Consider the following 26163-nt stretch of genomic DNA (forward strand, 5'->3'; position numbering starts at 1 on the left):
CATTGTGTTCTGGGGCCCCGTAGATTCCTCACCACACATGAGAGCCGCACATGCCAGAGTTTCACCTTGTGAAAAGGAAGACAAACATTTCTGAGTCACACTGCAGGTCTGATTAAGCCACGCACCCCTCTAGAAAAATAAGGGCTACTCTTGTTAGGGGTTAAGATATTTTGTCCATTTGGGTGCTTCTCTCTCGCTCTCTGTCCCTCTCTGTCTCTCTCTCTCTCTCTGTGTCTATCTGGTGCCTGTTGATATAGCAGGTTCTCTCTATGTGTGTGTGTGTGTGTGTGTGTGTGTGTGTGTGTGTGTGTGTGTGTGTGTGTGTGTGTGTGTGTGTGTGTGTGTGTGTGTGTGTGTGTGTGTGTGTGTGTGTGTGTGTGTGTGTGTGTGTGTGTGTGTGTGTGTGTGTGAAAAGTGTTCATGGTACAGGGTGGGTGCACAGCCCAAGTCCGAGTGACCAAAAGCAATCCGCTCCCCTCCGATCGTTCTCAGTGCCTACCTTCTCACACGCAAGGTAGGGCACACTGCTCTGGTCTGCCAGAGCACACACACCTACACACACCTACACATACACACCTATACACACCTACACACACACACACATACACACCTATACACACCCACCCTCTCTCTTCCCGGCACCGTGAGCAACCTCTCACCATTGGCCAGGTCCCCTAGCCCTCAGCATCTCCATCACGGCTGAAGGGACCATTCAAGAAAACAGGAGACAGAGGTAAGCCTTCTGGGTGCTATCTTCACTATGGGCTATGGGTTTTAGTATGCAGGATTTGCAAGGCACTAGCAAAATGAACCCCTCTAAAAAGTGCTGTTCACAGGGGTTTGTGCAGTGCAGGGACACGTTGGCTAATTGCTGATAGAGGTTTTGATATTCCATTTTTTTATTGCTTTGGGATTTGAACATCTATTCTTGGTTTGGATGTCTAGTGTCTGATCATATCAAGTAAATATATGTATTTATTTATTAAGTGTTTCCCTATTTCTTGCTTAGTGCACAACTGGCTTGGTAATTGTGGTGACAGCAGGGGACTTCGAGGAGTAGAGACGGCACTTTTGACACGTCCTCAATTGGGACCTTAACATTTGATCCAATGTCAAATTTCATACTGAACAGAGCAGTGGTTGACGTACTTTTTAGGGATGAAGTTATGCACGTTCTTGATTGGTCCTTTAATTGGATAGTTAGCGCGTTGTACCAAGTCTTTTGATCTCTTCTAGTAACCATTGTGGTGACGGGGAAATTGGCACCCTGGATCAGCAGGTTGAAGAGATTGGAGATATTATATTTGACAATTGGTCTATTCATATTTTGAGCCAATTTTGCCTGAATTTCAATTTACAGTAATTGACTGTACTTTTGGCTCTTCAGTTTTGCACAAATTAGTCTCACTGCTAATTTTTGTGTATGTAAGTCTGTCAAAAATAAATCAGCTTTGCTTCCAGCTATTGGGAAGAATAAGAAAAACTGTCAAATCACGGAATATCAGGAATGTCCAATGCAGAGCCAAGCAAAACACAGAGGCAGTCTGTAAGGCTGCACACACTCACACACACACTGTGTGCTGTGATGGTGTGTATAAAAGACAGAGGCAGTCTGTAAGGCTGCACACACTCACACACACACTGTGTGCTGTGATGGTGTGTATAAAACACAGAGGCAGTCTGTAGGCTGCACACACTCACACACACACTGTGTGCTGTGATGGTGTGTATAAAAGCAAGCCTCTGTCTTTAGTATCGTCCCTCTTTCACCCTCTTTCACCGTTGCCATGCGTTGTCACGGTTTCATGACATTCTGAAAACTGACAGATCCCAGACCTTCCTCTATGCACCAATAAAGAGTAGAAAGTGTGCTGTTATAAATAGCAGAGGTATAAAAAACACATTTAGATGGCTCTCTACCTCATATCAACAAAGAATAGATTTATGACTAAAATAAGGTGTTGTTTTTTTTTTAATCAGCACTCATCCCAAAAATAGAGACTCAATGTTCTTTCTGAAAGATAGGTGTGATAGGTGTGTGTGTCTCTGTGAGGGTTGTGTTTGTGTGAGTCAGTGTTTAAGTGTATGTGTGTGTCTGCAAGTGTGTGTGTGCGCATTGAATGAAGGTTTTCCTTGCAATCGTAACTCACTGCCATCCTGTCCACAAACCTCGGTGGAATTTCGAGTGTGAGTGCTGAGACAGGCCGGGACGTGGACTCATAAAGAACCTCTGTGAAGGCCGAGGAGGCGAGTCAGCTCTTTCTCGCTCCCTCTCCCTCTCTCTCTCTCTCTCTCTCTCTCTCTCTCTCTCTCTCTCTCTCTCTCTCTATCTGTGTATCTCTCTCTCTCTCTTTCTCTCTGTCTCTCTCTCTCTCTCTCTCTCTCTGTCACTCTCTCTCTCTCTCAGTGATATTTTCCCTCACTCTCTCCAGCTAACCCTGAGGGCCAGTGCCTCATCCACGTCTCTCGCACTCCTCTCTCTCTCCCCTCGCTCTCCGTTTCCCTGCCGGCCTATAGGACTCTCTCTCTTCCCTCGCTCTCCGTTTCCCTGCCGGCCTAGAGGACTCTCTCTCTTCCCTCGCTCTCCGTTTCCCTGCCGGCCTAGAGGACTCTCTCTCTCCTCTCATTTTCCAGGGCCTTTTTTGACCGGCCTGTTTCAGTTCAGTCCAAAGTCAGGCCCTATGTTACTGTAGAGGCTGCACTCACAAGTTGCTGTCTGGTCCTTCTACACATTACAGAATGTAGCTGTCAATGATCTACTGAACATCATTTAGACTGGCCTTTTCTTTTTCTTTTCTCAGTATCTTCACAGCCAACAGTCCGTCTGGAATTGACATTTTGTCTTTTATAGTGTCCAGAGATAGTCCTTTATAACCTACAGATGGTCGTGACAGACATTGTTACTGTTTGTGTGGAGTGCGTGATGAATTAAGTATGAAGGCTAGCATCAAAGCTCTCGTCCAAGGAGGAGAGAGAGAGAGAGAGAGGAGAGAGAGAGAGAGAGAGAGAGAGAGAGAGAGAGAGAGAGGTCTGACAGAGTTTTCTGCACAACAAGCGGAAAAGCACACATGATAAATGTTCACCAATTCAAGTGAACCAAAACTTCTTATGATAGCATAGTCAAAATGTTGTGACATTTTCTAGTAGGGAATAAAAAGCAATGGTGATTCAGCAGTAAGACAAAATGCCCCAAAAATGAACAGGGGGAAACAACCCATATTTCCCAGCACCTTGTAAACCAATGTGTTGGGAAGATTCAGCAAAAAAACATGTTCCCACGGAACCACTGGATATAATTGCAGGTACTGCAGCACTTACCAGATCAACTCTGACCCTTCACCTTTGACACACCACAGGCAGCCAATGATTAAAATCAAGATGGCCACCACCTCTTACAACAGTGAGTTCTAGGCTTTAAGGAAGGATGTTTCAGGGGAATTTAGGGGACTCATATTTCATCTATTTGGGCTGTCTGTACCTTGATAATGAATATTGAATTCCTTGAAAATGTGTTCTACCAACCAAACGTCCAAACCGGACCCACATCACACCCAAGCAGTTGGTAACGGAGTGATGCTGAGACTCTTTCAAATCTGTCATACAAAAACCAATGACTGCAAAGTTAAACAAACCATATGCACAAGGACTACTTTTAATGATTTCCACACAGAAAACCTTTACTAGAAGAACATTGCAGATGCAAAATTTGTTAACAACGACTGTTTGTGCTGTTGGTGCCGCCATTCTGTTACCAAAGTTCTTCAAGTAAATGTGTTTTCGTAAAAACATTCTGTGGGAATTGTTATAAGTCATCCAATGAGCTGTATGGTTTGTGTAACTTTACAATTACTGGTTTTTGTTTGACATACATTTTAGTCTCAGCATCACTCTGTTACCATGAAATTGCCCTGCAAGTACTGTAACATGGGCAAACAAATCCTTTTCCTTTGGATATGATTGGTTTCCATGGTTATTAGAGCTGTATCTAATGCAGAGATGTGACTTTCCAATGTGTGTGTTGGCGCTCTGAAATTCAAAGGCTTGCATATACAGTATATGCATTGTAGGAAGGCCATGACATTTCGCAAAGACATAACAAAGACATTTGTGACTTCCTTTGTTGCCTCGGAAGATTGGTGATGGATGATACAGCCTTTGCCATACACACTACCGGTCAAAAGTTTTAGAACACCTACTCATTCAAAGGTTTATCTTTATTTGAACTATTTTCTGCATTGTAGAATAATACTGAAGACACCAAAACTATAAAATAACACGTATGGAATCATGTAGTAACCAAAAAAGTGTTAACAAATCAAAATATATTTTATTTTATCTTCAAATAGCCACCCTTTGCCTTGATGACAGCTTTGTACACTCTTGGCATTCTCTCAACCAGCTTCACCTGGATAGCTTTTCCAGCAGTCTTGAATGAGATCCCACATATGCTGAGCACTTGTTGGTTCATAAGATTATGCTAATGTTTGAATCTAAGTCTCAGTAAAAAAATATATAAAAATCCCTGTTCCTCAGTAAAATAAAATATACTGAAAGTTTAATCAATATGTCTTCTTTGTGTACTATGAACGCTTCAACAAAATGTTTCTTTATCAGTGTTCAGGTTGGGTTCAGGGTTCATGATCTCGCTCTCTGTGTTCAGTGCTTGGTTGACATGTCCTGTGTTTCCAGGTGGACTATGAGGATGTTGGAGGGGCTCATATTGGGACTCTTCGTCCTCAACGCAGTGGTGGCCAACCCCAGATTTGCCCGGCAGGTGGATTTCGACACATATGACAGCGCCAACTATGATGTGGATCTAGAAAACTTGAATTTGGAGAATCCGAATGTCTATGATTATCAAGATGGACTGACTATTGACGAACCTCAGGTAAGATACTGGGGGGAAATTGGAGGGATGGGTGACAGAGATACTGAGATTTGACCTCAGACCCCGTTTGAACATTTTAAGAATGTATCCCTCTATCCACATGTCCTTGAAGAATTCACTAATCGGTACAATAAAAGAAAGAAACTAGCAGAGGACATACTTTAGCTTACACTGACTCAGTTATGACAGGTCGGTGACAGAGGAAGGAACCTAACATCACAGACATCCTATGTTTTGAAGGTGAATGTATTATTTTGAATGTTGTACATTGTACGTATCACATTACTGTTTTGCCTTGGTTGATATTGCCTGCACTTTGCTAGCTCCATTTCCTGACTCAGACGTCAATGTCAAAGGGCCATGTAAGTTGGTGGATAAAGCATTGATCTTGTGGAAGATGGCATGTTCATTCGTTGATGGGGACTTATCATGGCTTTACACCCCACAGTATCCTGAGCGTCGATGATGGAATGTGCATTACTGAAACATTGGAAGAGTTCTAGACCCAAGGACTTGGGACTATATGTTTTAATCTGCAAAATGTATCGTTTTGAGATCATTTGTATTTTCTAGTCCCAGATCTCAGCACTGTTTTGTGATGTCTTCCTCTTTCACGGCTCAATAAGGATACAGTCACATACAATTATTTTTGATTGATAACCCAGCATTGTGTGATTGGATTGCATATAGAACTTTATAGCACCAAATGGACAGCTGTTTGAGCAGATAGAACCTTCAGATTTTTGTATCATATTGTAAATGTACTTGTAAAAGACCACTTAAAGAGCAACTCTATGTGAATATTATTTTTTTGGACCAAAATATCAAATATAACCTCAAAAGCTTTCCTGCTTATTAGTTTGAATGCTCATAGCTGACTGTAGTTTTCAACACTTGGCACTTTGGCCCAATTCCATGTATTCCTTTCCTCCCCCTTCTCTCCAAACTGCACTCGTTCACTCCCCCTCAAGGGTTGATTGGCACCGATGGATTGTACTGTATGCATGGACTGAAACTAGGGAGTCTTGAACGTTTTTGAGAGACATCTAATTAACTCTTCTATGAAGAGCAATGGTTGAAGGGAGAAGTTGAGTTTTGAGTTGAGGCCTATTACAGCCGTGTAGCATTCGGAGTCAAATACTACCGTTGCTGTGTCTGTAGACATGACTTGATGGGCTCAGTGAACATTCTTCCTCAGCTACAATGCCTTCAGACAGAGAATAATGCATACAATGATGTTTTATTCATACATGTCGAAAATCTTCTTTATCGTTAGTCAGTCAGGTATTCAATTTCCCTCTGAAAGCAGGTGTACCCCCCCCCCCCTTTGGGATTAGATTGTAGACTACAAACAATACTGTAGTCTTGCATTAGTGTGTTGGTTTATCAATGTGTATATGATATCATAACTTTTTTTCTCTAATGAGAGTGATTCGAATTTGATGAGTTTTGCAGATTACGTCATCTCAGAGAATGTTCTAATGGCTCAGTTCGATGTAGGAAGTTCATGTTAATGCAGAGTGTGTGTGTGTGTGTGTGTGTGTGTGCGTGTGTGTGCATGTGCATGTGTGTTGCTCCTGATAATCACTTTTTAAATTACCACATTTTTATTTCAAGAAAATTACATCTAATTAAATCTAATTTACATTGGCCCAATTAAAACTCTTCTTCTCAAAATGAACAGGACAGATGGAGTATAGACCATAGGATCCAAAAGCCTTGCATACAATACAATTGTCAGACTCAAGTACTGAATCTCTCTGAAAACAGGTGCTTGAAACAGGTTTCCCCGCTTTGGGTTTATTACTTGGTTGGTTCTGGGTTTATTATCCAGTTCATCGTGATGCCATTTTTCATGGTCAAACCCTTCATCCACAATAGGGGGCAGGCCCTATAGCCTGCCGTTACCACCTGGATATTTATGTCTATGTGTCAGTTAGATCAGTTATTTATCAATATTACAAAACGAGACATCTGATTTACTGTCACTGCTGGTTTAAACTGCCCCTTTTTCAGAATATTTCAAATTGGCTGTGGGGAAAGAAGAAAAACTGAAGAAATACATGCATGAAAATATTGTGCTTGTGTGTTGGGGCTGGGGGGTTAGATTGAAATGTATGCATTGAGCAATACAGCTGTATCATATCCGGACGTGATTGGGAATCCCACAGGGCGGCGCACAATTGGCCCAGCGTCGTCCGTGTTCGGCCGGGGTGGGCCATCATTGTAAATGAGAATTTGTTCTTAACTGACTTGCCTAGTTAAATAAATGTTAAATAAAAATACAATAAATAAATACAGCTGCAGGGTTCGAGCCTCTCAACTCACTTGCATACAGTGTATTCATGAAGGGCTGGGGAAGGGATACAATTAGGATAGGAATGGAGCAACATTAGACATGGGACTAGTATGGCAAGTATGGATCAAAGTCAATGAGTGGCGTTGCTGTTTGTGAGAGGTGTTAGTACCTTCTACAGTAGCCTGTAGATACCGATGGCCTATGTGGCAAAGAATATTATAGCCCTTGTTGTTAAGTTCAATTCTAACCCACATTTGGCCCAGGTCTGACATCGGCATGCTAAAATGGGCCAAACTGCTCTGTGCTAGCCAGAACCCAAAGGGTTTCAAGTGGGCAAGAGGGTTCTTTCAGACATTAAACAATCTGAACAATAAAAAGCACCCAAATGAGTCCAAAATGGCGGAAAGAGGAGAGTGAGCAGAGAGAGCACTGCCCATGCCAGAAGTAGCCTTCAACGGCCTAAGTTGGATGTGATGCAACTAGTCTGCAATGCAGGTTTGGCCAGAGAACACTAAAACAGCCCATTTCAGCCAATGTTCCCGTTTATTTTCTTTTGTAACAAAGACACAATGCCAAAACGATGTCAAGCTGGCATGAGGCTCAACAGCGGGATCAGATTTTCGCCTCGTTCCCCTTGAGCCAAACCATTTAAACTGAACCCGATGTGGTATGCCACCATCCAAGTCAGTCCCACAATCCAATGCACATTTGGCTATTATGACATGAGGGATCTGTGTACAAAACAATGTTGTAGTCGTTCATTAGTCTGCTGGTTTATCAATGTGCAATCTCATGTTCTAATGGCTCAGTTTGATGGAGGAAGGTGATGTTAATGCAGAGTGTGTGTGTGTGTCTGTTATTTTGGATAATCACATCTGTTAAATTACCACATTTTATTTCAAGCAATTACAGCTAATTACATATCATTTACATTGTCCCAATTCAAACTCTTCTTCTCAGTATAAACAGGACAGATGGAGTATAGTGCATGTAATCCAAAAGCCTTGGAATGATTCAGGGGAAAGAGAAACTGATACAGGAGAAAACAAACCCTTGACAATAGTGTAGATAGAAGACAGGAAAACTCCAGCAGTTCCCTTCAGACCTTCTCTTCAGTGGTGTGTGTGTGCTGGGGAAAATATACTCCAGATCGCTCTCACATGTTTAACATTTTCAGTCCGATTTCAGAATATTTGTTAGTGTGTGGCAGCGCTTGCCCTTGATACAATAGGCTACTGAAGGGTGAGAGGGCAGATTTAGGAATAAGAATGTAGAGTGGGAAAGGGGATCATGCAGACTGGAAGGAGTCCTCCCTCCTTCCCTCCCTCCGTCAGAGGAGACTCAACTATGATCTCTGCTTTCTCTTTCTAGCTCTCTATTGCCTTTCTTTATTCTGCAGCTCGTCTGACCCTAACCCTAAGAAGCGTCACACTTTTCTCCTGTAAACTGTAATCCAAGGCCAGAGTTACTGATCTGGTGCATTTAAAGCTCTCTGCAGACACTCTTAGATCAGGAGCTGACTTGGTTGAGAGCACTGTAGAGTATGTGTCTGTTGTGAATAGGTCAAAGGTCACATTGCATCAGCAACATGCAAATAGAAGCTTGTAATGCTCTCTTTGGTCTATTTAAATGGTACCTGTAAGCAGCTTCAGAATAGCAGCTTTAGGGACAGGGGCCACTCCTGGAAAACAAGTTAAGTTATGTAGTAAAAATGCGTAGCTTTATTCTGTTTATACCTGATTGGTATTAGCCTCTAGTGGTGTCCTTAAATATGTTAATACCAGACCTGGGACAAATACAGCCAGGTATGGAAAATACTTTTAAAATACTTGAACTGCACTTCATTTAGTTTTTCCGTTACAATAGAACCAATAGAATATTCCCAAAAGTTCAAATTTCAAGTTCAATCAAGCTCATCTAAAATGTTGTACCTCTGATCGCTCAGGTGATCTATGACCTTGTGATTGACAGCTGCTGCACATGGACAGGGATTAGTGTTTATATCAACTTATAGGTCACGCATGCTGATCCCGTGTCATCTGGGCACCACAAGTCCCTATTAGCCCACTTAGCTAAACCCTAAAAGTGAGCCCAGGGAGCTAAGCAAGTGTTTAAGTCCTTCATCACGTGTAACTAGGTCACCAAGCTTTATAGCAGAAAGCCTTTCAAGGGACAACATATTGTAAACAAGCGAAATGTTTTGATCTTACCTAGATATTGTATTTCTTACCATTAGAATACATTAACTTGATGTCTTACCAAGGTAAATTATTTTAGTCCACTGGCAGGATTGAAACAAGTCTGAATTATCTTGTATTTCCTGGGGAAGCAAAATCAACCAAAAAAAGTAAATGCATTTTCTGGGTGAGTGAGAGAAACAAGTCATTTTTACTTCCTTATCTCAAACAGAAAAATCTACGTAAGATTGACATTTTTTGCAGTGTGGCTGCAATGTATCTTGTGTCATCATGAAGCCATCATTGAGCGAAGTTGGCCTTTGTAGAGAGGGGCAGAGGGCCCTGAGAAAGACACACAGAACATTACACAAAGGCAGATGGAACGTATGTATACAGCTGTACATGTGTGTACAGTCCCATATGCCTGCCATTGAACCCATACAGTGCTTTCGGAAAGTAATCAGACCCCTTGACTTTTTCCACATTTTGTTACATTATGGCCTTATTCTAAAATGGATTAAATAGTTTTTCCCTCATGAATCTACACACAATACCCCATAATGACAAAGCAAAAACAGGTTTATATATTTTTTTGCTAACTTATTAAAAAATATATATATCACATTTACATAATGCGACAAGCTAGGCACACCTGTATTTGGGAAGTTTCTCCCAATCTTCGCTGAAGATCCTCTCAAGCTCAGGTTGGGTGGGGAGCGTCGCTGCACAGCTATTTTCAGGTCTCTCCAGAGATGTTCGATCGGGTTCAGGTCCGGGCTTTGGCTGGGCCACTCAAGGCCATTCAGAGACTTGTTCCAAAGCCACTCCTGTGTTGTCTTGGCAGTGTGCTTAGGGTTGTTGTCCTGTTGGAGGTGAAACCTTGCGTCTGTCTGAGGTCCTGAGCACTCTGGAGCAGGTTGTCATCAAGGATCTCTCTGTACTTTTCTCCATTCATCTTTCCCTCAATCCTGACTAGTCTCCCATTCCCCGCCGCTGAAAAACATCCCCACAGCATGACGCTGCCACCACCATGCTTCAACGAAGGGATGGTGCCAGGTTTCCTCCAGATGTGACCCTTGGCATTCAGGCCAAATAGTTCATTCTTGGTTTCATCAGACCAAAGAATGTTGTTTCTCATGGTCTGAGAGTCTTTAGGTGCCTTTTGACAAACTCCAAAAGGTCTGTCATGTGCCTTTTACTGAGAAGTGGCTTCCGTCTGGCCACTACTATAAAGGCCTGATTGGTGTTCTCCCATCTCCACAGAGGAACTCTGGAGTTCCGTCAGAGTGACCATCGGATTCTTAGTCACCTCCCTGACCAAGGCCCTTGGCCAGCTCTAGGAAGAGCCTTGGTGGTTCCAAACTTCTCCCATTTAAGAATGATGGAGGCCACTGTATTATTGGGGACCTTCAATGCTGCAGAATTTTTTTGATACCCTTCCGAGATCTGTGCCGCGACACAATCCTGTCTCAGAGCTCTATGGACAATTCCTTCGACATCATGGCTTGGTTTTTGCTCTGACATGTCAACTGTGGGACCTTATATAGACAGGTGTGTGCTTTTCCAAATCATGTCCAATCAATTGAATTTACCACAGGTGGACTCCAATCAAGTTGTAGAAACATCTCAAAGGATGATCAATGGAAACAGGATGCACCTGAGCTCAATCTCGAGTCTCATAGCAAAGGGTCTGAATACTTATGTAAATAAGGTATTTTCTGTGTTTTTATATTATACATTTGCTAAAAAGTCCACACCCAAAAAATGCTTTTTCATTATGGGGTATTGTGTATAGATTGATGAGAAACAAAATATTGAATGAATTTTAGAATAAGGCTATAATGTAACAAAATGTGAAACAACGGAAGGGGTACAAATACTTCCCAAATGCACTGTATTTGTTTAAAATTCTTGTTTATTTGTAAAGAAGCACTTTCCAACATACCACTTCACCCCGATGTGCATGGAGTACCAATACACATACTCTAAAGTTATTCATTCCATTTGCCGGTTTTGGGTTCCATTGTATATCTTCTTGGACCTAAACAAGCCTGATATTGTCTGACAACTAGAAGACTCCTAGACAAACCCATTTAGCCTCTTCCTGCACATTGTTTTAACTTACTGGTTTTATCTGTTCAAATAAACTACATCCAAATGGGTGATCATGTGTGGTATACACTCTGACAATGACCTAACATATAAACCATTCTGTGAGTTGGTTTTGTGACGTGTTTAATGGTGTCACAGCTTGGTTTGGAAGAGTGGTGGTATTATGCATAGATCTCTCTAGAGTTGTGAAGTTTCTAAAGAGATGCATTGGCGAGACCAGAAAATAATATTTGTGAGTGAGCAAGAAGGCAGTGCTGCACAGAAAGATCTGTATGCTTCAAATTGGCTCCTCTATTTCACATTATGGAACTTCAAAACTCTCTCTCTGCACATTTTGTATTCCCACGTTGTTTCCCAGAGTTGTTTTTTTTTTGGTAGCCAAGCTTTCGCCTCTCGTTTCCCCCGAGTTTGTATGTTTGCTTTTTGGGGGGAGGAGGAGGGGCATCAGCAGCAAGCAAACTAACTCTGTGCAAGACTACTCAAAGGCCTACCTTGTTGTCTCATAAACTCTGCCACTCCCAAACTCTCAAGACGTGCATTTTCAATTTCATACCTGTTTTACGTAGCTACGTTTACAAACGTCCCCATTTTCAATGTCATACCTGTTCTACGTGGCTACGTTTACAAACGTCCCCATTTTCAATGTCATACCTGTTCTACGTGGCTTCGTTTACAAACGTCCCCATTTTCAATGTCATACCTGTTCTACGTGGCTACGTTTACAAACGTCCCCATTTTTCTGTACATGCCTTTCCTTGCATCTAAATGTGTATCTACTTTTAGGAATTTCATTATACAGCAACATACACTTTGTGGAGAGTTGCCTTTAGGTAAGTCTCAGGCCACCTCAGGTTAGGAATCTGTGGTGAGTTGCCTTTAGGTAAGTCTCATGCTCCCTCAGGTTAGGAATCTGTGGTGAGTTGCCTTTAGGTAAGTCTCAGGCCACCTCAGGTTAGGAATCTGTGGTGAGTTGCCTTTAGGTAAGTCTCATGCTCCCTCAGGTTAGGAATCTGTGGTGATAGTTGCCATGGGTGGAAGGTAAGTCTCATATTACCTCAGGTTAGGAATCTGTGGTGAGTTGCCTTTAGGTTAGTAATAGAACTCAGGTTAGGAATTGTGGTGAGTGGTTTGTCTCAGGTTAGGAATCTGTGGTGAGTTGCCTTTGTAAGTCTCAGGCATTCTTAACATTAGTTGAATCTGTAGATGAGTTGCCTTTATTGTCTGATTTTCAGGATACTTTACAGGTTAGAAAATCTGTGGTGAGTTGGCTTTAGGTAAGTCTCAGGCAACCAAGGTTAGGAATCTGTGGTGAGTTGCCATTTAGGTAACATAGGAACATGTAGCTGTGTTGGAAGTCTGTTGCATTATGGAATCTGTAGGAGGTGAGTTGCCTTTAGGTAGAAAGTCTCAGTTGATATCATAACTGTATTAAATCTGTGGTGAGTTGCTTGAGGCACTATCAGTCATCAGGCACCTCTTACAGCCAAAGAATCTGTGGAAAGTGTGCCATTAGGTAAGTTTCAAAATGTCCTCTTGACAGGTTAGGAATCTGTTTGGTGAGTTTCTTTAGGAAAGTCTCATTCTACCTCAGGTTAGGAATCTTGGTGAGTTGAAAACATGGAGAGGTGAAAGGTCTCAGGCTACCTGAGGTTAGAGAATCTGTAAGATGTAGGTCTACCTTCAGGTTAGTGTGACTGTTCATTTGCTTACCTCAAAGGTTACAATCTGTGGTCATCATTCCACAAGAAACAGGTTATAAACAGGTTATGAAACAGGTTATAAACAGGTTATGCAGTCCCCAAGTTGAAGACCCACAACAGTCAGTTAAACGGGAAGTTCGGTATTTAACAAGTTGTCGAATGGTTTGTGAAAATGCATTTTTAAAAACAAACATGGATTCTTGGTTTCCCTGATCCATTCCCTCTTTTGGGATAGGAAGCCCTTACATAAAAGTAAAATATGAACTTCCCCTTTGAAAATGATGTTTCATTTTTAGAGACGTCCAATTGTATAGTGGTTAAAATTGGTTTGTGCCACACCTGTGATGTTTGAACTGAACAGCTCAGGACAAGGAAGGCAGGGTAGCCTAGTGGAAATATGGACTATAACCAGCAGGGTAGCATTAGTGGTTAGAGTAGATATTTCAGCATAGCCTAGTTTTCAGATATTTGACTTTAACCAGCAGAAAAGCCTAGGCCAGTGGTTAGAGCGTTGGACCAGTAACCAGCAGGGTAGCCTAGTGGTTAGAGTGTTGACAGTAACCAGCAGGGTAGCCAGTGGTTAGCGTTGGAAACTCTAACATTCTTAACATTAGTGGAGCGTTGGACTAGTAACTGCAGGGAGCCTAGTGAGATGTATAGCTTAAAGCACAGTAGAAAGCATGGGTTGCAGTGATATCATAACTTTGTATTAAAACAATGAGTGTGTAGCCTAGTGGTTAGAGGCACTATAACCAGAAGCCATGGTATAGAGCCCTCTGGACAGTAACCAGCAGAGCTTCTGGAAAGTGTGCCATTAGGATTTAAATGTCCTCTTGACATTGAATATTTCTAGCTGTCTGTTTGGTAAATTTCAGTAGAAATGGTTAGAGCGTTGACAGTAACCACACAGCCTCATTGGTTCTGAGAGTAGTAACCAGCAGGAAAACTATGGAGAGGTGAAAGGTCAACAGGACAAGACCTGAGTGAGTTTAAGAGCGTTTTCTTACCAGAGGGTGTGGACTAGTAACCAGCAGGGTAGCCTAGTGGTTAGAGCGTTGGCTTTCCAAACAAACCAAACACCTGCTAGTGGTCAGCATTCCACAAGAAACAGGTTATAAACAGGTTATGAAACAGGTAACCAACAGGTTATGCCAGTCCCCAGAGTTGAAGACCCACAACAGTCAGTTAAACGGGAAGTTCAGGGTATTAAGACAAGTAACCAGCATGGTTAGCCAGTGGTTGAAAACGTCTGGACAAATAAAATAAACAAACATGGATTAGAGGTGGACTGAGTCCAGCAGACTACTTTTAGGGTGAGGAAGTTTCTTACATAAAATTGTAAAATACTGAACTTCCCCTTCAATGAAAATTATGTTTCATTTTTGGACTGTAACCAATTGTATAGTGGCGAAAAGTTGGTTTGTGCCACACCTGTGATGTTTGAACTGATGCTCACTATCCTAGGCGGCAGGGTAGCCTAGTGGTTAGAGCGTTGGACTAGTAACCAGCAGGGTAGCCTAGTGGTTAGAGCGTTGGACTAGTAACCAGCAGGGTAGCCTAGTGGTTAGAGCGTTGGACTAGTAACCAGCAGGGTAGCCTAGTGGTTGGTTAGTAACCAGCAGGGTAGTTGGACTAGTAACCAGCAGGGTAGCCTAGTGGTTAGAGTGTTGGACTAGTAACCAGCAGGGTAGCCGAGTGGTTAGAGCGTTGGACTAGTAACCAGCAGGGTAGCCTAGTGGTTAGAGTGTTGGACTAGTAACCAGCAGGGTAGCCTAGTGGTTAGAGCATTGGACAGTAACCAGCAGGGAGCCTAGTGGTTAGCGTTGGACCAGTAACCAGCAGGGTAGCCTAGTGGTTAGAGCGTTGGACTAGTAACCAGCAGGGTAGCCTAGTGGTTAGAGCGTTGGACTAGTAACCAGCAGGGTAGCCTAGTGGTTAGAGCGTTGGACTAGTAACCAGCAGGGTAGCCTAGTGGTTAGAGTGTTGGACTAGTAACCAGCAGGGTAGCCTAGTGGTTAGAGCGTTGGACTAGTAACCAGCAGGGTAGCCTAGTGGTTAGAGCGTTGGACTAGTAACCAGCAGCAGGGTAGCCTAGTGGTTAGAGCGTTGGACTAGTAACCAGCAGGGTAGCCTAGTGGTTAGAGCGTTGGACTAGTAACCAGCAGGGTAGCCTAGTGGTTAGAGCGTTGGACTAGTAACCAGCAGGGTAGCCTAGTGGTTAGAGCGTTGGACTAGTAACCAGCAGGGTAGCCTAGTGGTTAGAGCGTTGGACTAGTAACCAGCAGGGTAGCCTAGTGGTTAGAGCGTTGGACTAGTAACCAGCAGGGTAGCCTAGTGGTTAGAGCGTTGGACTAGTAACCAGCAGGGTAGCCTAGTGGTTAGAGCGTTGACTAGTAACCAGCAGGGTAGCCTAGTGGTTAGAGCGTTGGACTAGTAACCAGCAGGGTAGCCTAGTGGTTAGAGCGTTGGACTAGTAACCAGCAGGGTAGCCTAGTGGTTAGAGCGTTGGACTAGTAACCAGCAGGGTAGCCTAGTGGTTAGAGCGTTGGACTAGTAACCAGCAGGGTAGCCTAGTGGTTAGAGCGTTGGACTAGTAACCAGCAGGGTAGCCTAGTGGTTAGAGCGTTGGACTAGTAACCAGCAGGGTAGCCTAGTGGTTAGAGCGTTGGACTAGTAACCAGCAGGGTAGCCTAGTGGTTAGAGCGTTGGACTAGTAACCAGCAGGGTAGCCTAGTGGTTAGAGCGTTGGACTAGTAACCAGCAGGGTAGCCTAGTGGTTAGAGCGTTGGACTAGTAACCAGCAGGGTAGCCTAGTGGTTAGAGCGTTGGACTAGTAACCAGCAGGGTAGCCTAGTGGTTAGAGCGTAACCAGCAGGGGACTAGTGGTTAGAGCGTTAGTAACCAGCAGGGTAGCCTAGTGGTTAGAGCGTTGGACTAGTAACCAGCAGGGTAGCCTAGTGGTTAGAGCGTTGGACTAGTAACCAGCAGGGTAGCCTAGTGGTTAGAGCGTTGGACTAGTAACCAGCAGGGTAGCCTAGTGGTTAGAGCGTTGGACTAGTAACCAGCAGGGTAGCCTAGTGGTTAGAGCGTTGGACTAGTAACCGCAGCAGGGTAGCCTAGTGGTTAGAGCGTTGGACTAGTAACCAGCAGGGTAGCCTAGTGGTTAGAGCGTTGGACTAGTAACCAGCAGGGTAGCCTAGTGGTTAGAGCGTTGGACTAGTAACCAGCAGGGTAGCCTAGTGGTTAGAGCGTTGGACTAGTAACCAGCAGGGTAGCCTAGTGGTTAGAGCGTTGGACTAACCAGCAGGGTAACCAGCAGGGTAGCAGGTAGCCTAGTGGTTAGAGCGTTGGACTAGTAACCAGCAGGGTAGCCTAGTGGTTAGAGCGTTGGACTAGTAACCAGCAGGGTAGCCTAGTGGTTAGAGCGTTGGACTAGTAACCAGCAGGGTAGCCTAGTGGTTAGAGCATTAGCCTAGGACTAGTAACCAGCAGGGTAGCCTAGTGGTTAGAGCGTTGGACTAGTAACCAGCAGGGTAGCCTAGTGGTTAGAGCGTTGGACTAGTAACCAGCAGGGTAGCCTAGTGGTTAGAGCGTTGGACTAGTAACCAGCAGGTAGCCTAGTGGTTAGAGCGTTGACTAGTAACCAGCAGGGTAGCCTAGTAACCAGCAGGGTAGCCTAGTGGTTAGAGCGTTGGACTAGTAACCAGCAGGGTAGCCTAGTGGTTAGAGCGTTGGACTAGTAACCAGCAGGGTAGCCTAGTGGTTAGAGCGTTGGACTAGTAACCAGCAGGTAGCCTAGTGGTTAGAGCGTTGGACTTGTAACCAGCAGGGTAGTCTCGTGGTTAGAGTTGACTAGTAACCAGCAGGGTAGAGTGGTTAGAGCGTTGGACTAGTAACCAGCAGGGTAGCCTAGTGGTTAGAGCGTTGGACTAGTAACCAGCAGGGTAGCCTAGTGGTTAGAGCGTTGGACTAGTAACCAGCAGGGTAGCCTAGTGGTTAGAGTGTTGGACTAGTAACCAGCAGGGTAGCCTAGTGGTTAGAGCGTTGGGCCAGTAACCAGCAGGGTAGCCTAGTGGTTAGAGCGTTGGACTAGTAACCAGCAGGGTAGCCTAGTGGTTAGAGCGTTGGACTAGTAACCAGCAGGGTAGCCTAGTGGTTAGAGCGTTGGACTAGTAACCAGCAGGGTAGCCTAGTGGTTAGAGCGTTGGACTAGTAACCAGCAGGGTAGCCTAGTGGTTAGAGCGTTGGACTAGTAACCAGCAGGGTAGCCTAGTGGTTAGAGCGTTGGACTGGTAACCAGCAGGGTAGCCTAGTGGTTAGAGCGTTGGACTAGTAACCAGCAGGGTAGCCTAGTGGTTAGAGCGTTGGACTAGTAACCAGCAGGGTAGCCTAGTGGTTAGAGCGTTGGACTGGTAACCGGCAGGGTAGCCTAGTGGTTAGAGCGTTGGACTAGTAACCAGCAGGGTAGCCTAGTGGTTAGAGCGTTGGACTAGTAACCAGCAGGGTAGCCTTGTGGTTAGAGCGTTGGGACAGTAACCAGCAGGGTAGCTTAGTGGTTAGAGCGTTGGACTAGTAACCGGAAGGTTGCAAGTTCAAATTCCCGAACTGACAAGGTACAACTCTGTCGTTCTGCCCCTGAACAGGCAGTTAACCCACTGTTCCTAGGCCGTCATTGAAAATAAGAATTTGTTCTTTACTGACTTGCCTAGTTAAATAAAGGTAAATAATCCTGTTAATTTTGACCAAACATTTTACAGTTATGTTTACAAACCAACAGACCGTGGAGAATGTGGTAACAGTGAGAAATCTGTAATAAAATATCTGTAAAACAGGATGAGAATAGTCTTGTTTCCTTGGTTGGAAAAAAAAACCTTTATGTTGTGCCTTTACCCAGATTGCACTTGTATTCTTCTCACATCTCAGTTTGTGGTCCGAAATTGCACCCAGACATTTGTATCCACATTTTCCAATTCCTGGCTGGGATATTTGGGGGGAGGGCAACCCTTGAGGGTCTTCCTCAAATCAATATTCATGTCGTCAAATTTTTTTCAACATTCACCTGTAGATATTAAGCAATACACCAAGTCCCCCACTACTTGGCCATTACCAGTGTCATGATCATTTAGGAGGTTTATCATGACTGAGTAATCTGCATGCACAATGATGTGTCTCCGTTCCTGGTTACTTCATCAGTCATCTGTATATAAATGGTCGAGGTGAAACAGCATAGCCCTGAGGTGCCCCTGTTAAGCTACACCTGTGAATGACTGATACTATAACTGTCTCTGGATCTTCTATTCTCTCTGAACGGTAGAAGTCAGGATGTCTAGAAGTCCTCGTGTCCCTGGTCCTTTTCCTGTGAACTCTTTAACTACTCGTGTTGTATCCAAACATTTCATTCCTGTTTGGTCGCTGTTAAGATTTATTGCCTATTGAGCATGGTCATACATAACGTTGTCCTGTGACATAAATTGGGTACTGATGAGATGATTACTGATATTGAACTCAAAATCAGTGCTTCACACTCTGCACGGCTGGACCAAAAGACGTAGAGCTTCCGGTCCATGAGCGACAGTTGGCTTTTGAAGCCTCCGGTTACTCAGTAAGTGAGGCTACTGCTCTCTGGTGATCTCTGGTGCTCACTGGCGTTCTCTGGTGGTCTCTGGCGCTCTCTGGTGGTCTCTGATGGTCTCTGATGCTCTCTGGTGCTCTCTGGTGGTCTCTGGCGCTCTCTGGTGGGCTCTGGCTCTCTCTGGAGCTCTCTGGTGGTCTCTGGCTCTCTCTGGTAGTCTCTGGCGCTCTCTGGCGCTCTCTGCCGCTCTCGGGCGTCTCGAGCGGTGTCTGGCGGTCTCTGGCGCTCTCTGGCGCTCTCTGATGGTCTCTGGTGCTCTCTGGTTGTCTCTGGCGCTCTTTGGTGCTCTCTGGGGCTCTCTGGTGGTCTCTGGTTGTCTCTGGCGGTCTCTGGTTGTCTCTGGCGGTCTCTGGTGGTCTCTGGCGGTCTCTGGTTGTCTCTGGCGGTCTCTGGTGGTCTCTGACGGTCTCTGGTTGTCTCTGGTTGTCTCTGGCGGTCTCTGGTGGTCTCTGGTGCTCTCTGGTTGTCTCTGGCGCTCTTTGGTGCTCTCTGGCGCTCTCTGGTGGTCTCTGGTTGTCTCTGGTGGTCTCTGGCAGTCTCTGGTTGTCTCTGGCAGTCTCTGGTTGACTCTGGCGGTCTCTGGTTGTCTCTGGTGTCTCTGGCGCTCTCTGGTGGTGCATCTCCTGCATTAGCAATGACTCCCTCTGTCGCTGTCTTTCCCACAGATAGAGATTGGCACACTGGCCCCACCGGATTATAACTACCCTGGCCCTGGGGGCCCTGCATCACTGGAGGAGGAAGAGGAGGACGAGTTGCCCCTAACACCCCAGCTCATCCCCCAAGGCTCAGGGGGGTCTGGGGTACTCATGGGCCCCGACGCACAGGGAGGTCTGTATACACACATACACACACACCCACAGCACATACACCGTGTCACCTCACACTATGAGCCCATACACAGGGAGGTCTGTATACACACACCCACAGCACATCCACTCTGTCACCTCACACTATGAGTCCATACACACAGGGAGAGGAAGGTATGTGTCCAGTACTGACAGTGATACATAACACACAACCTTCCCTCTTAACGCCTACCCATGCAAATCGACCCCTTTTTACAATCATCCTTCGTCATTTCCAAATGCATGAGTTCCATTTAACTGTCTGACATTAGTTAAATGTGTGGTACTCAACCATAAATCTCATTAACTTTTTGTAATGTCTCCTAATCATCATTGTAAACATGACTCACTAGCCCTAAACTGAATCATGGTCCACTGTGCTCTAACCTGTCTCTTCTAACACCTAATCTTGTCTCTAACAAGAGGAGGAGCTGCGCCTGAGTCCCATTGACATTCTTCATATCTCCGGGGACTTTGGGGGTCCCATGGGTTCTGGAGGTTCCGGTGGCTCTGGGGTTTCCGGAGGTTCTGGGGGTTCTGGAGACCTTTTGGCTTCTGGAGGCACAGGGGGTTCCAGGGAAATTGGTTCAGCAAGTTCTGGGGATCTTGGTTCTGGGGGTTCCAGGGTCCTTGGTTCCGGAGACTCTGTGGGTTCCAGAGACTCTGTGGGTTCCGGGGACCTTGGATCCGGAAGCTCTGTGGGTTCCGGGGACCTTGGATCCGGAGGCTCTGTGGGTTCCGGGGACCTTGGATCCGTAGGCTCTGTGGGTTCTGGGGACCTTGGTTCTGGAGGCTCTGGGGGTTCCGGAGATCTTGGTTCCCGGGGCTCTGGAGGATCCGGCACCCTCCTAGGCTCAGGGGGTTCCGGGGTCATATTGGGTTCCAGTACTGGGGGTTCTGGAGGTTCTGGAGGTTCCGGGGACTCAGGAATAATAATTATATCTGGAGGTCAGTACCTATACTTATACAGACTACACTGTAGAAGTATACAGATAGTAGGTTGGGCCTATAGTGGCCTTGTGAACCTAGTACAGTTCCAAGCACTGATTGATACGCTAAGACTATATGGGATTTCCTTGCATTTCTACATTTGCCTTTTCATTTAACTGCTTTGTACTGGTTAAATGTGGATTGATAATGCTTTCTTGTGACTTGCTACTTGTCGTCATTGTAAACCCTGTGTAATTGCTTTGTCACTTACAGTATCATTATCGTTGTAAACATCACTCATTGTCCAACCATTGTCATTGTAAACGTCACTCATTGTCCAACCATTGTCATTGTAAACATCACTCATTGTCCTACCATTGTCATTGCATTACATACCATAAGTTCCTAATCATTGTCAACCTAACCCACTGTCAAACCATGTTTGAGAATGATTGATTGGCTGATTGAATGATTGTTGATTGACAGTTCATCCCACCCCACGTGAAGCACTAACCTGTCTCCTAACCCCTCCCCTTGGCTCTAATAAGAGGAGGAGCTGCCCCTCATTCCTGACACTACCCCCCAGGAGGCATCGGGTGCTTCTGGGGAGTCTGGGGAGTCTGAGGCCTCTGGCACCTCAGGGGCCTCAGGGCCTGGGGACTCCGACACTGGTGGGTCAGAGGTCACATTAATCCCTGACCCTGAAGGTCAGTACCACCAAATAAAGAAACAATAAGAAAACAGATCTCTATGGTATTAACCTATTGTATCATATGTGTAAGGATAACAGGGGTAAAGGTCCCGAAAACTTTGAGCAGAAAGCATGCTCTGCTGCCATGTCCGTATTTGGACAAGAGAAAGTGACCAAATAATCTGGTATGAATCTCCAATTCCAGCTAAGAACACTGTTCCAATGTACCTTCAGTTAAAGTAGAAGGTTTACATACACCTTAGCCAGATACATTTAAACTCCGTTTTTCACAATTCCTGCCATTTAATCCTAGTAAAAATTCTTAGGTGAGTTAAGATCACCACTTTATTTTAAGAATGTGAAATGTCAGAATAATAGTAGAAATTGATTTATTTCAGCTTTTATTTCTTTCATCACATTCTCATTGGGTCAGAAGTTTACATACACTCAATTAGTATTTGGTAGCATTGCCTTTCAATTGTTTAACTTGGGTCAAATGTTTTGCGTAGCTTTCCACAAGCTTCCCACAATAATTTGGGTGAATTTTGGCCCATTCCTCCTGACAGAGCTGGTGTGACTGAGTCAGGTTTGTAGGCCTCCTTGCTCGCACAAGCTTTTTCAGTTCTGCCCACAAATTTTCTGTGGGATTGAGGTCAGGGATTTGTGATGGCCACTCCAATACCTTGACTTTGTTGTCCTTAAGCCATTTGCCACAACTTTGGAAGATTGCTTGGGTCATTGTTCATTTGGAAGATCCATTTGCGACCAAGCTTTAACTTCCTGACTGATGTCTTGAGATGTTGCTTCAATATATCCACATTTTCCTTCTCATGAAGCCATCTATTTCGTGAAGTGCACCAGTCCCTCCTTCAGCAAAGCATCCCTACAACATGATGCTGCCACCACTGTGCTTCACTGTTGGGATGGTGCTCCTTGGCTTGCAAGCCTCCCCCTTTTTCCTCCAAACATAACGATGGTCATTATGGCCAAACAGTTCTATTTTTGTTTCATCAGACCAGAGGGCATTTCTCCAAAAAGTACGGTATTTGTCTCCATGTGCAGTTGCAAACCGTAGTCTGGGAGCAGTGGCTTCTTCCTTGCTGAGCGGCCTTTCAGGTTATGTCGACATAGGACTCGTTTTAATGTGGATATAGATACTTTTGGACCTGTTTCCTCCAGCATCTTCACAAGGTCCTTTGCTGTTGTTCTGGGATTGATTTGCACTTTTCGCACCAAAGTACGTTCATCTCCAGGAGACAGAAAGCATCTCCTTCCTGAGCGGTATGAAGGCTGCGTGGTCCCATGGTGTTTATACTTGTGTACTATTGTTTGTAGAGATGAACGTGGTACCTTCAGGCATTTGGAAATTGCTCCAAGGATGAACCAGACTTGTGGAGGTCTACAATTTGTTTTCTGATGTCTTGGCTGATTTATTTTGATTTTCCCATGATGCCAAGCAAAGAGGCACTGAGTTTGAAGGTAGGCCTTGAAATACATCCACAGGTACACCTCCAATTGACTCAAATGATGTCACCTAGCCTATCAGAAGCTTCTAAAGCCTTGACAAAATGTTCTGGAATTTTCTTATCTGTTTAAAGGCACAGTCAACTTAGTGCATGTGTTAAGGTTTTCTTCCGGTGAAGGAGAGGAGGACCAAAATGCAGCGATACAATACAAAACACTAAACGTTAAAAAAAACAGCCCTATCTGGTGCAAAAAAAACACACAGGAACAATCAACCACGAAATACTCAAAGAATATGGCTGCCTAAATATGGTTCCTAATTAGAGACAACAGATAAACACCTGCCTCTGATTGAGAACCATTCCAGGCAACCATAGACTTTTCTAGACAACTATACTACACCACAATCCCATTACCTACAAAAAAACCTAGACAAAACACACCACATAAATAACCCATGTCACACCCTGGCCTGACCAAAATAATAAAGAAAACACAAAATACTAAGACCAGGGTGTGACAGCATGTAAACTTCTGACCCACTGGAATTGAGATACAGTGAAATAATCTGTCTGTAAACAATTGTTGGAAAATGAATTGTGTCATGCACAAAGTAGATGTGCTAACCAACTTGCCAAAACTATAGTTTGTTAACAAGACATTTGTGGAGTGGTTGAAAAACGAGTTTTAATGACTAATGTATGTACACTTCCGACTTCAACTGTATTTATATTAAACATATATCAACATAACATAATTTGATTAACTCTCAAAATCCATTCCCAAGATTCCATTTAACTATTACCTAATTTAATCAGTTAAATGTGTCATAAACAACGACAACAACATAACTCCCTTGCTATTTGTGACTTCTCACCGTGGCAAACAGCACTTGTTGTCGTGTCACTGTCCATGCTGTTTCCAACCTGTCTCCTACCTCATCTCTATCTCTAACAAGAGGAGGAAGTGCTCCTGACTACTCCGAAAACCCCTCAGGAGTCTGGAGGTACAGTAGGCTCAGGGGGCTCTGGGTTGCCAGAGGTTGACTTGGACATTAAAGGTCAGTATCCAGCACAAACACTAACTATTCAATCAAAACCTGTAACCAGGCTTCTGGGGTTATAGGGTCTATTCTACTTCACTATACAGTATATGGGGTCTATAACATTCCCATATCGAAACATATTTTCTCGTATCTTTATACGAGTTGTCTCTTCCATTTCACCCCAGAAACCCTGGTTTTGATTGAATAAGGTTATTAAATCTATATTTATGTGCCTCCTGTTAAAACTGACCACAAACTGTGTTGAAGCCATATGTATCTGTAATGTCCGTTACACAATGTCTTGTCCTTACCTGTCACAAACACTGTCATGTGTCTGTCTGTATCATGTGTTTACTATCAAGTTGCTCTACGATATGAGTCTGTAACATCTGTTATCGTCATCTTCACCAAACGTCTGTGTTATAACCTGTCCCGAACACCATTAACACAATATGTCTAACATTGGGAATGCACTACACCTCAACCACAGCACCTCAGCAACAACCCTCATAATGTGCACACCTTGGTCACATCAAAAGCTGCATCCAATCCAGACTTGACAACATTTCTTGATGCAAGAGGTAAAACAGACAGATCATACCAACACTGAGTGCACGTCTCCACCATTCTACAAAGCCATTGTTACTGCATCGAAGGCTGGCGGCCTAAACCTCCTCACACAACATCTCAGACCGAGCAACTGTTCTCTCAAGTGTATCGACTACCTCCTTCTTACTTCCTTGTCCTGTCTGTCTGTCCCAGGTATGCCTACCTGCCTGTTGTGCACCTGTCTGGGTGGTTCTGTCTACTGTGATGATGTGAAGCTGACGAGCGTGCCGCCTCTCCCCAAAGAGACCACTCACTTCTACGCCCGCTACAACCACATCACCAAGATCAACAAGGGCGACTTTGCTCAGATGAGTAGGTGTCACATGTTAAAGGCACAGCCTGTGAGATGTCCTGCTATTCAATGGCTGTTTCAATTAATGAAACCACGTGGAACAGTCTGAGTACTTGACCTTCTCTCTCTTGCAGACAAGCTGAAGAGGATCGACTTGACCGCCAACGAGATTGCATCCATCGCCGATGATGCGTTCTCCGGCCTGCCCGTGCTGGAGGAGCTGGTGCTCCGTGAGAACAGCGTGTCACAGCTGCCTGCCCTTCCGCCCGCGATGACCCTCATCGACGCCAGCCACAACAACATTGGCGCCACAGGCATCCACAAAGAGGCTTTCAAGGTATGTAGGTCTGACAAGGATCACAAACAATGTATTTGCTTTTTCCCAGCATTATCACATTTGATTGCCCTAATGGACTAATCACCAAGCCCTTGATGAGTTGAATCATGTGTGAGTGCTGGGATGAAACAAAAACAGGTATGTATTGAGAGGCTGTCTGGCATAAATGACTCCACTCTAAATGTAAACACTGTGTTTTGTTTAGGACATGACGGGTCTGCTGTACCTGTACCTAACAGACAACCACATCGACCACATCCCTGTGCCCCTACCGGACAGCCTTCGCTCTCTGCACCTACAGGTACCTGCACTCCTGCCTCATTACTGCCCTCTTGTGGGTAATGTGAGAACTATAGGATTACCTCCATACTGTACACTGGTGGTGGTTAGAGGGATTTTTGCTCAACTGACCACCTTATCCCCTCTATCTGCAAGCTGTTTCAAAACATTCTGGCCAATACTCTGCCATCAGTTTCAGTTATTAGGGGAAATTGTTGTATATTTAAACTGTACTTTTCTCCAGCACTGTGTCAGACCTGTGCAGAATCTCAAACAAGCATTAGTTTGTCTTGCATTGTTTTCAAAGGCCCATAGATTAATGAATGTGTTGTTTCGAAGTGTTTTCTTAGACTTCCAATGCCTTGTTTTCCAGCGCAACAATATTCAGATGATACACGAGGACACGTTCTGCAACCTGAAAGACTTCAACTACATCAGGAACGCACTGGAGGACATTCGCCTGGACGGCAACCCCATCAACCTCAGCTGGACCCCACAGGCCTATGTGTGTCTGCCCCGCGTCCCCATCGGAGCCCACATCTAACCACACACTGATCAATACACACGCATCTTTACACAGCTCAACTCATTGTCTACGAGACATATGTACATACCATACACACACTTACCTACTGGACAGATCCTAAACGTTGTCCAGTCTATCAGTTCATTTGAAATCTGCACATACAGTAAACACCGGAACACACTACCTACCTTCCCTAATTTAAGTCTGATCAGTTGTTTATCGCATACATAACACACAGTGAGATGGTGCGTAGCTCTCATTCCGACACACACACACACACAAATACACACCAGATATCATTTTGTCAAAAGCCAAACTGTTCAGCAACTTGAAGCAA

At 44.5% G+C, this 26163-nt stretch overlaps 1 protein-coding gene across 1 annotated transcript; it reads left to right on the forward strand.

The window, feature by feature from the left end:
- The first annotated feature begins 508 nt into the window (after positions 1–508).
- On the forward strand, positions 509–26146 carry LOC135515710 (leucine-rich repeat protein soc-2 homolog). The gene is made up of 10 exons (XM_064939398.1): positions 509–733; positions 4690–4888; positions 19474–19636; positions 20077–20601; positions 21132–21290; positions 23697–23798; positions 24546–24704; positions 24819–25021; positions 25227–25322; positions 25674–26146. Exons 2-10 carry the CDS (start codon positions 4697–4699, stop codon positions 25842–25844), a joined length of 1770 nt encoding a protein of 589 aa, XP_064795470.1. The 5' UTR covers positions 509–733; positions 4690–4696; the 3' UTR covers positions 25845–26146.
- Positions 26147–26163: the final 17 nt, after the last annotated feature.

The sequence above is a fragment of the Oncorhynchus masou genome, chromosome 27 (genome assembly GCF_036934945.1).
Source record: "Oncorhynchus masou masou isolate Uvic2021 chromosome 27, UVic_Omas_1.1, whole genome shotgun sequence".
Taxonomy (NCBI): domain Eukaryota; kingdom Metazoa; phylum Chordata; class Actinopteri; order Salmoniformes; family Salmonidae; genus Oncorhynchus; species Oncorhynchus masou.

Bases quoted from the DNA above. Each gene is read 5' to 3' on its own strand.
- LOC135515710 (XM_064939398.1), top strand. From the start codon at position 4,697: ATGAGGATGTTGGAGGGGCTCATATTGGGACTCTTCGTCCTCAACGCA. The intron at 4,889-19,473 runs GTAAGATACTGG...TCTTTCCCACAG, and splicing joins TGACTATTGACGAACCTCAG to ATAGAGATTGGCACACTGGC. The intron at 21,291-23,696 runs GTCAGTACCACC...ATCTCTAACAAG, and splicing joins ATTAATCCCTGACCCTGAAG to AGGAGGAAGTGCTCCTGACT.